This window comes from Carassius gibelio, chromosome B7, assembly GCF_023724105.1.
Source record: "Carassius gibelio isolate Cgi1373 ecotype wild population from Czech Republic chromosome B7, carGib1.2-hapl.c, whole genome shotgun sequence".
NCBI classification, from domain to species: domain Eukaryota; kingdom Metazoa; phylum Chordata; class Actinopteri; order Cypriniformes; family Cyprinidae; genus Carassius; species Carassius gibelio.
The window spans coordinates 30,041,137-30,050,778 of record NC_068402.1 but is presented as its reverse complement, the minus strand read 5'-3'; the positions used below and the strand labels follow the sequence as shown (position 1 = coordinate 30,050,778).

Genomic DNA, 9,642 nt, shown 5'->3' with positions numbered 1-9,642 from the left:
GTAGGTGATTGACAGGCGTGAATGACCAATCAAACAGTAAGATGAAAATCGTCACCGTAGCAGTTGCATGAATTGTCAACTCTTTCAGCCAATGGAATAAGGATGATAACTGTTTTACCCTCCTATTGACTAAACAGAAATAAAACGAAGTCGTGCCGATTGACAGAATTACTGACGAGTCCTAAATGTTAGATTTTCTTAAAGGGAAGTGAGTGGCAGTAAAATCGGAAAATGACAGTTTATTACACAAATCATAAGCGCGAGGAAAGGAGGGTTTTGTGGTGGGCGTGGCCAAATCTTGGTTTGGTTGCATCGCAGCGCATACACAATGGCTGCTGGAAAGAGGGGAAAGCAAACAATTTTTAGGCCCGCCGCGTCCAGCAAAAAATATGAGAAAAAAATTGTTAAAAATCCGGGGAATAGTTGAAAGTCCAGAAAAATACCATAGAAGGGATGTTAACGCTCCCACGGTGAGTTTTATGCATATTTAGGAAATTGTTACGACGTTCTTTAATTAAAATATCGGGGTTATTCAAATTATGAGAGAGGGGTGAGCTAGAGAAAAAAAGTTTGGGGTTAATCAGCGCCTAGTTTGGGACCTGAGAGAAAAGCAACGAAAGACTGAATTAAATAGTAAATGTAACACAATTCTGTTTTTTTGTTTCTGTCAAGTCAGGTTGCGCTCGGGCGAATGTCAATAAACAGAGAAACGCGTGAAGTTGTAAAAGTTGAAAAAAAGTTTTTGAAAAAATTGTTTTGAGATTTTCTCCAAAATACAGTAACAACATGGCTAAGGTGATAGCTATAGCAAACCCCTGAGAATTTAAATATATAAAAAAGCACGCTGCATACATGGTGCGAAAATTTTGACACAAACATGCACGCGAATCGAACACAAACACGGGGTTAGTGATTAAAGCACCTTTTCATGTTTGTAATCACATTTAAACGCACAATGTAATAAGTAAGCGGCGTAATTATGCTCAGTGTTGGCACAGTTTACAAAGTTAGTTGTTTGGGAGTCACAGTCAGTGAACTACCCTATTGGGGTGTCAATGAGTTATACAAAGTTGCACTAGGGTCATTATAGGAAGAGAAAGCTGCTTGTCAATATCGAAAACAACCAAAATGGTGGGAGAAGTGAAGGGGGACTAATTAGAAGATGCTGATCAGAGCTCTTCAGTGTTTATCTGTCTAGCTTCTACTCCGAGAGAAAGTCACCAGGAAGAGTGATTGACGAAGGACCATTCGATCTTAAATCTTAAATAACAGAATCCTGTAATGATGCTGACAATAGTTTGATTTTACTCTGGACACCGAGAAGTAAATAGCCTATCGGAGTTGTTGGTTGCTAAGACAAGGTTTGTGGTGTGTTTCTGTAGAATGTCAGCGTACATTTATTGTAGGCTATAGTTTTCAATCAGATATAGTTTCATATGAAGCATGTGATGGAGCTGCGTGTGGTAACGCGAGAGCATCAGCGGCATTGTGCGCAAAATAGCCCACAATGTAGAGCTGTTTAAATCGGCGCACTACGCGCGCGCGCGTGTTTGCTATAGAGATAGAAGGTTTACATAAACATATTTTGGCTACACACGGCATATGGCCAGATGCGGTGGAAGGTTGGAAGTTAAGATTCTCTATCTGGGCTATGAAGCACCTTTATCCATACTGCTCCTGGATGTTCGTAAAAAAAAAAAAAAAATCACGTGAAAGGGGTCATCGGGTTTTCCGCGCAGTTGTTGTGAATGTGAAGTTCAAAAAAAAAAAAAAAAAAAAAACCCACAAAACTTTCCCCCGTAACTCACTATATTAGTAGTGTGAAATGCATGGATCTGTTGCATAGAAAAAAAAAAAAAAACATTTAGCATTCAGGAAATGTTTTCGTAGCCTATATTTAGATCTTATTTATTTCGGCAGTCAAAAAGCTTAAATAATTGTTGGTCCGCGTAATGAAGTTGTAAGACTTGGTGCCGCGAGGAATGTAAAATTTTGAAATATGAATAACTGAAAAAAAAAAAAAAAATGGTCCATGCAGGTCGCACTCCTAATAGCCTTATAAGAGACTACACATGATTTTTTTTTTTTTTTTTTTTTTTTTTTAGCAGACTTCCTGCAGCTTAAACAACACAAAGACCATAGGTTTGATTCCTAGGGAAAGCTAGAACCTTTACCCAGATGGAAGTTGTGCCTTTAATAGCTTTGGATAAGCTTTTGCCAAATTACATGTATTATGTAGCCTATTTAATTAAATGTGAATGAGTAGAATATTTTATCCTTTACTTGTGTTTGTTTAGGCTACGTTTTATTTATTAAAACTGTTACAATTTAGCCAAGTAGTGAATTCTTAGATAAAGATGGTGCTTTATGTTCTCTTGCATTGAAATGTCTAGAACTTCATTAAAATATGTGTAATAAAGTATATATGTTAACTAATGAATCTCTGCAGACAATAGTGCTTTATCTCGCCAAGGAGACTACAATTACTATAAAAAAACATTTCCTTGTAAGAATTTGTTTAATATTAAACAATATTTGTTTAATTCCCCTTTTTTCTTCTTCTTCGTGTTGTTTAATAAAACTGAAAACTGACATAGCATTTCAGTTTTGTACTGGTACAAAAACAAAACTTTTTTTTGTCATTTAATTTAAAAGTAATTACTAAAGCTTCAATTCTAGAAAAAAATCTTTGATGACAAAAAAAGTTGATGCAATTCTAAGTGACAACCCATTTTGTTCTAAATAATAGTCTAATTGTAATATACATTTTAATAAATCATAGAAGATGAGACATAATAAGTTAACTGATTTATCTTTTTTATTTTATTTATTTTTTTAAGGAATGTCTGTTGTTGTTTTAATTTTTAAATAGTTGTTGGATTTTAGTCTTTAATCCATCCAGTTTGGAAAGGAACAATGTGAGAGAAAACATAATTAAAATGTATAAAAAAATAAATAAATAAAAAAACAATTGTGTTGAATGACAGCCTTTTAGCATTAAAATTTCACACTTCCTGTTTTTTGTCTTTAATTGCAAATATTCCACTGAAATAGCACACATGGAATGCCATGGGGGAATTGTATAGCACTGAAAAAAAATGCAGGATATATACCTGTTCAAATGTTTGTGAGTTTGTGAAATAAATTAAGGAAAAAATATGTGAAAGAAAGACAAGTAAAGAAGTGATGTTGGCAAGGTGAATACTTTCCTAGGTATAGTCTTTGAAAAAATAGGAAGGCAAGTGGATATCAGTGTAAAACGCAAAGTAAAGAAGAGCAGCTGAAGTTATTAAAGAGTTTAAGTTTAGAGAGTCTGGACTTCTGTAAGGTTTAGTGAGCCTTGCCCTTTCACACAGTTCTTCATACAACCTGCATTTTCTGTAAATGATGTATGTCAATAAGTATAGTTTGCAACTTTGTATTTATTGCATGTTTTCTATATTTTAATATGTATGGAGTGTGCCACTGTGTTCACACAGTTTTTTACTGTTTCAACAGTATACACTTTACAATTAAATCAACCTGCAAGTGGCTTCGTGACAGTGTATAATATGATGGCATGGCCGTGAATGAAAGTATTTTATTAAAGGAAAGCAAATATTTTATTACTTAGTAAGGTTTTAGCTAAAGTTTTTTATTAAGCATTCATCATTTTGCCTGGATACAGATTTCTGTATCCTGTTATCATTGTCTAGCTAGTGATCTCAAAGTGTGGTACGAACACCATCAGTGGTACACTGAGTGTCCCCAGGTCATAAACTGAGGAAATTAAAAATGTAAAAAGGTAATCTGAAATCAATTACAGATTTGAAAAAAGTTATTTATTTGTATTATTATTATGTATTTGTTTGTTTGTTTAATAATATTTGGGGCTCCAGAAATATTTCAATAACTTTGCAGGTACAAGAGCAAGTGTTTTTTTTTTTTTTTTTTTATTAACACCGTACTACATAAAAAGTAGTCAGTTCATTCATCTAGCCAATTCATTGTTTGCTGTCTTTTTCTTAGGACATTGTGTCTCTGCTGTGTTGAAGATTTGGGCTGCCACACTCTGGGACATATCACTCCTGTCCAACACATGGCTTGCTGTCGCTAATTTGCCATGGCAACGGTATCTCCGAACGACTGCCCCACCACGGCAGAACATTGCCGAGTGCGGAAGAGGAGAGTAGAGGGTAAAGTGAGGAAGAACTTCTCCTGTCAGTTGTGTGAGAAGGCCTTCAACAGCTTGGAGAAGCTGAAGGTACACTCGTACTCCCACACAGGAGAAAGGCCGTATCACTGCACACACACTGACTGCACCAAGGCCTTCGTCTCCAAGTATAAACTCTTACGGTAGGAACTTATACTTTCACAAACCATTCCATGGCCATCATATGTTTCTGATGCAAACCCACTGTTTTTGTCTAAGTCAAAATTGACAAATAAATGAGTGGTCTGAAATCATATGGTAATTGTTATTTTGCAAAATAAGGTGTTCTTCAGTGGTCTTGGAACAGCATACCTACATCTTAATCTTGACCATCAAAAGGATAGATCACTTAAAATTAAACAATCTCTCATTTGCTCTCCCTCTTGTTGTTTCAAACGGTATTTCTGAAACTAAATGGGGTCGAAACCACATCACCAAACTTGTGGATAAACTGTCCTTTTAACTACCACAAGATTCAGAGGTAAATAAGTTTATTATGTTGTTGAAGCCCTAATACCAATTTACACCTAATATCAAAAGGTAATAACTGATTGAAAGGTATGTTAAAGCCCCAAACTGCAATTCTAACTCCACCTTCTAAGCTAAAACCAAAAATCAGATGGACTGATTGATAAGAATATTGGTCCCGTAACTTGATGCAATCTTATTAAGCAAGACCAGATATACTCAAGTTTTTTTAATGACATTTGGACATGAATAGTTTCTATTCTGATCAGTGTAGTTTAATGCGTTTGTGTCCATAGGCATATGGCCACACACTCTCCAGAAAAGACACACAAGTGCAGCTACTGCGAGAAGATGTTCCACCGTAAAGATCACCTGAAGAACCACCTCCACACCCACGACCCCAACAAGGAGGCTTTCAGCTGCACAGAATGCGGCAAGAGCTACAATACCAAACTAGGCTTTCGAAGGCACCAAGCCCTACACGCCGCACACCGTGGAGACCTCACCTGCCAGGTGTGCCTGCAGTCATACCCAAGCACTCCCCTACTGCTGGAGCACCTACGTGGGCACGCAGGGAAAAGCGCTACCGCAACTAAGGAAAAGCGACATCAGTGCGAGCACTGCGAAAGGCGTTTTTACACCCGTAAGGATGTGCGACGCCACTTGGTTGTGCATACAGGACGCAAGGACTTCCTTTGCCAGTACTGTGCACAACGATTCGGCCGCAAGGACCACCTTACCCGGCATGTTAAGAAAAGCCACGCTCATGAGCTGCTGAGGGTTAAGACAGAGCCCGTAGATTTGATGGAGTCACAATCCTCACCAACATCTGGGCCTCTCTCTCTAAGGTATCCAATAGGTCATGCTTCTTACTCACCACCACCACCACTGAGGGCGGAGCTTGAAAGTTATCTCTTAGAGCTACAGGCTGAAGATACACCCAAGCTGAGTGCTTCTGCAACGGTGACTGGAGAGACAACATCGTCCCTGGACTTTCTGTCTCCATTGTTTAATTTTCTGCCTTACAATCAAGGGCCAGGGCCTACTTTGGGAATGGCCTACAGCCAGGAGGAGGGGCCACTGACCACCCCCATGCAAGACACCCCAGAGCCTCTTAGCCTCCTTCACACAATCACACATTCACACACACTGTCACAAACAAATGCACTCACTCCGAGTTATACACATCCACCATCTCTGAATACAACCACCACCCTGCCTCGCTTCCACCAAGCCTTCCAGTAACCCAAATACATTCACACACTTACAATTTTTGTAGCACTTATTAAAACACTCTTATGTTTATTATTAACTTAGCCCTTAATCAGATTCATACAAGCATAGAGTCTATAAGAAATTTTAAGGAAAGTCTTGAGGACAGTATCACACTTTTCAAGAAGTTAAAAATGCAATGCTCATTTTATTTTGGCAATCTTTTTAACAATGGAGGATGGCAATCACCTTACAAATATAACTGAATATTAATTACAAGGTAATGTGATTTTTAAGAGCAGAGTTCAGTTTGCAGTGAGGTTTCACTCCCAAAATGCTGAAAGAGAAAGAGAGAGAGGGAGAGAGAGATTAACACTTTTAACTCATTAACACTTTAAATTTATAGCCACGTTGAAGTTTCATCAAAGCTGAAAGATATTTTGTCTAATGGTGTTTCCATCTTGTTGTTTAATATATAGCTCAAAAACTGTTGGGTACTGAACTACCACCATTTTAGTGACTATGTCACAACTATTTAAAGCCAAAGGCAACCAAAACCTTCACATCTTAAAAAATAAATAATAATGGTTACAAGGAAGGTTCATCTCTTTAGGTTTTTTTTTTTTGTTGATGGCTGTTTGCCATCATGCTGCTACTCGTTGTAAGGGCCTCAAAGGATACCAGTGCAGGAATGCTTCACAATTCACATCAACAAAGGGAAAGAAAGATGAAGACTCTCTCTCTCTCTCGCCCAAATACACACTCACATCCTTTTACTTTCTTACTTCATTCAACCTCATCCACCAGAATGCTGGCTATTGCACTGATCAAAACTGTCAATGAAAGAAACATTCATATCAGTTTTTGTCATATCAGTTTTTGCTGTCTTGGTTTAAAGCTCACATCTTATATAACTTCCAAAATACAAATTACAGTCTGTGACAGAGTGTGTCATTATATTGACTTCTCTACAGTTTACCTGAATATAAGCTGAGGATGTAGTTGATCTCGGTATCAAATCTATTGAAGTTTGTAATGAACATAAAGGTTATTCACATTGACAGTGATTTGCAAAGCAACCATTTGCCATTTATGTTTAATTAGAGTTGCCAATTTTAGGCGACACAAGTGACCGAGACAACTTTATGCAAATGGCCAGTGAAGCAATGTGTTGGTTACTAAAGAAAGTTTGCACACATATGATGAGATCACTCATATGATCTGTCACTGAATAAAGAAGCTGAAAAGGAATACCTGCTAGTATACCACAGTACAGCAAGTGGTTGATCTTCAGCAATGTAGCTGCTGTCAGTATGATTACATCTTCCTCTATAGACATCCTCTAGAGACTGATCTGTGTATGTGTGTGTGCTTAAAGGTATTTGGACAGAATGTTGGCTAAATGTCTGTTAAATGGAACTGTGTTTTACTTCATACGGAGCAGAAGGTTGTTAAAAGCATAAATATTCAGAGAACCTCCATTTTGGGCATATATTTCATAACAGCACTTTCAGAAAAAAAAAAAGACTTTTTGTGAAAGTAAATAGTATAGATAGCATAAGTAGCTTTTAGAAGATTTTAAGCATACATACACAATGCTATATGTGTGATATTTTTACAGGTACACATAATACAGTGTTTTTTTGTTATTGTTGTTTTGCTTTATTGCACAAAATATCTAATTGTCAGTGTCTCTCGATTGAGGCTTCAGCCAAACCAAGAAAAAAGGTCAATTCCATCAAGATTCCTTTATAAAGTACTTATGACATTTTCTGGTAGCTTCAGTATTGACAAAATTGTGTAGATCAAGGTGGCCCGCTTCGATGAGGTCATCTGAATGAGTGATGTCATTCATTTATATTGCTGCTGAATCATGGACTTATATTTCTATAGGATTGCTCTAAAAAGAAAACTTTATCATTGGGAGCCACAAACTCTCCTGTTCATTGTCATTGGTACAATCACAACACAGACTGTGTGAGCGACACTCCTGCAATAAATCTGATGGATAATGCTGCTAATGGACAGTGTATAGACCGTGGTGGAGCAAACAACTTTCTCTCCTCTTTTAACCCCCCGACATTTTAAACTGTGTTTTAAATTAGGTGTGTGTGTGTGTGTGTGTGTGTGTGTGAGAGAGAGAGAAAGAGAGAGAGAGAGAGAGAGAGAGAGAGAGAGAGAGTGTGTGTGAGAGTGAGAGTATCATGGGTTGGGGGTTATGTGAGCCATATTGTTAATGTGCTTGTAATATGGTGCATATGACACAAACCATTTAGAGGATGGACAACACCACAGCATGGGGAAGGCCGTGGAGGTACTGACCTATGATCCAAGATAGATGATATTGGTAGATAAACAAGGACAGACAGCATTCCAGCCATAAATATGTGTGTCATTGTGTTCTTTTTGTTTTAATGCCATTCTGTGTTAATGGCCTGCTATTGCTAATCAAGTATATTTTACTTTAATGTATTTTTCAAACTACTGTTGTACATGTATAGCCTAAGACAGACAGAATCCTATATATCTATATGTATGAATGTGTGTTATGCATTTGTCTCCATCATGAGAGCCTGCTGCCACAGCTGATAATTAATTTGTCTCCTACTGATAACATCATCCAAAGAGAAAGTTATTTATTCACTGACTAGCTGAGTCAGGTGTCTGTTAAGGAAGGCAGGCTGTTGGCAGTTGTGCATGTTTGATGAAAAGTGTGTGTTTCTGTGTATGTTCAGACGACCTTTGCTGCTATGTGAGGAGAGGAGAGATTTGGTCCAGTGTTAATACTGTCCACAGTAATGAGTGATCAATAAACACAAAAAAGACTCACTCTAACAGGTTTTTGTGTAAATGCACACCCACACACATTGGTTTACATTTTTATTTGGACATTCCATAAATGATTTTTATACCCAAACGTTATCCCTAAACCTATAAATATTTGTATATTTAAATAATAATTATAATAATAATAATCTGTATGATAAATGTGACCCTGGACCACAAAACTAGTCTACTGGGCTATATTTTTTAGCAATAGCTATAAAAATATTGTATCAAAATTGTCGATTTTTCCTTCATGCCAAAAATCATGAGGATATTAAGTAAAGATCATGTTCCAAGAGGTTTTTTTTTATTTTTTTTTTTTTCTACAACAAATATATCAAAAGATAATTTTTGATTAGTAATATGCATTGCTAAGAACTTAATTTGGACAACTTTAAAGACTTTATTTCGATTTTTTTAGACCTCAGATTCCAGATTTTCAAATAGTTGTATACTGGCCAAATATTGTCCTATCCTAACAAACAATACATCAATGGAAATCTTATTTATTCAGCTTTCAGATGATATATAAATAAAGTTTTACTTAAATAAAGAGGAAAAACCTGTACATACTATGATGCATAATGAAGACAACAAGAACAACAGGTGTAGGATAACTGTGATAACTTAGCAAACATAAGCAAATAAATAAATACCTAAATAAATAAATAACTGACATAAGTTATTAGATGTTCGCATAATACCCAAAAAAGTTACAAAGTTAAGATTCTGAATATTTTTTTCAAAGTGTGTGTTTTTTCAAACTTACTTTCTTTTCCCTTTTTTTATAACATAAAAAATATAGTGGAAATATCTTTTATTTAAGCATGATCAATTTAAATTGAATATTTTGTTAATTTTTATTTGCAACATTTATTATATGTAATAAATCCATGTTAGTTTTTTTATTCTTTGTATTTGACAATTGCCATTATCCCCAGTGA

The 9,642-nt window shown here is 36.3% G+C and overlaps 1 protein-coding gene across 1 annotated transcript; it reads left to right on the top strand.

Annotated features, from left to right (window-relative positions):
* The first annotated feature begins 23 nt into the window (after window positions 1-23).
* On the top strand, window positions 24-8,015 carry plag1 (pleiomorphic adenoma gene 1). The gene is made up of 3 exons (XM_052560460.1): window positions 24-470; window positions 4,009-4,335; window positions 4,957-8,015. The coding sequence occupies exons 2-3, from the start codon at window positions 4,103-4,105 to the stop codon at window positions 5,903-5,905; spliced, it is 1,182 nt and encodes a 393-aa protein (XP_052416420.1). The 5' UTR covers window positions 24-470; window positions 4,009-4,102; the 3' UTR covers window positions 5,906-8,015.
* Window positions 8,016-9,642: the final 1,627 nt, after the last annotated feature.

Coding starts and splice junctions, on each gene's coding strand:
- plag1 (XM_052560460.1), top strand. CDS start 4,103: ATGGCAACGGTATCTCCGAACGACTGCCCCACCACGGCAGAACATTGC. Junction 4,336..4,956: donor TCCAAGTATAAACTCTTACG/GTAGGAACTTAT, acceptor TTGTGTCCATAG/GCATATGGCCACACACTCTC.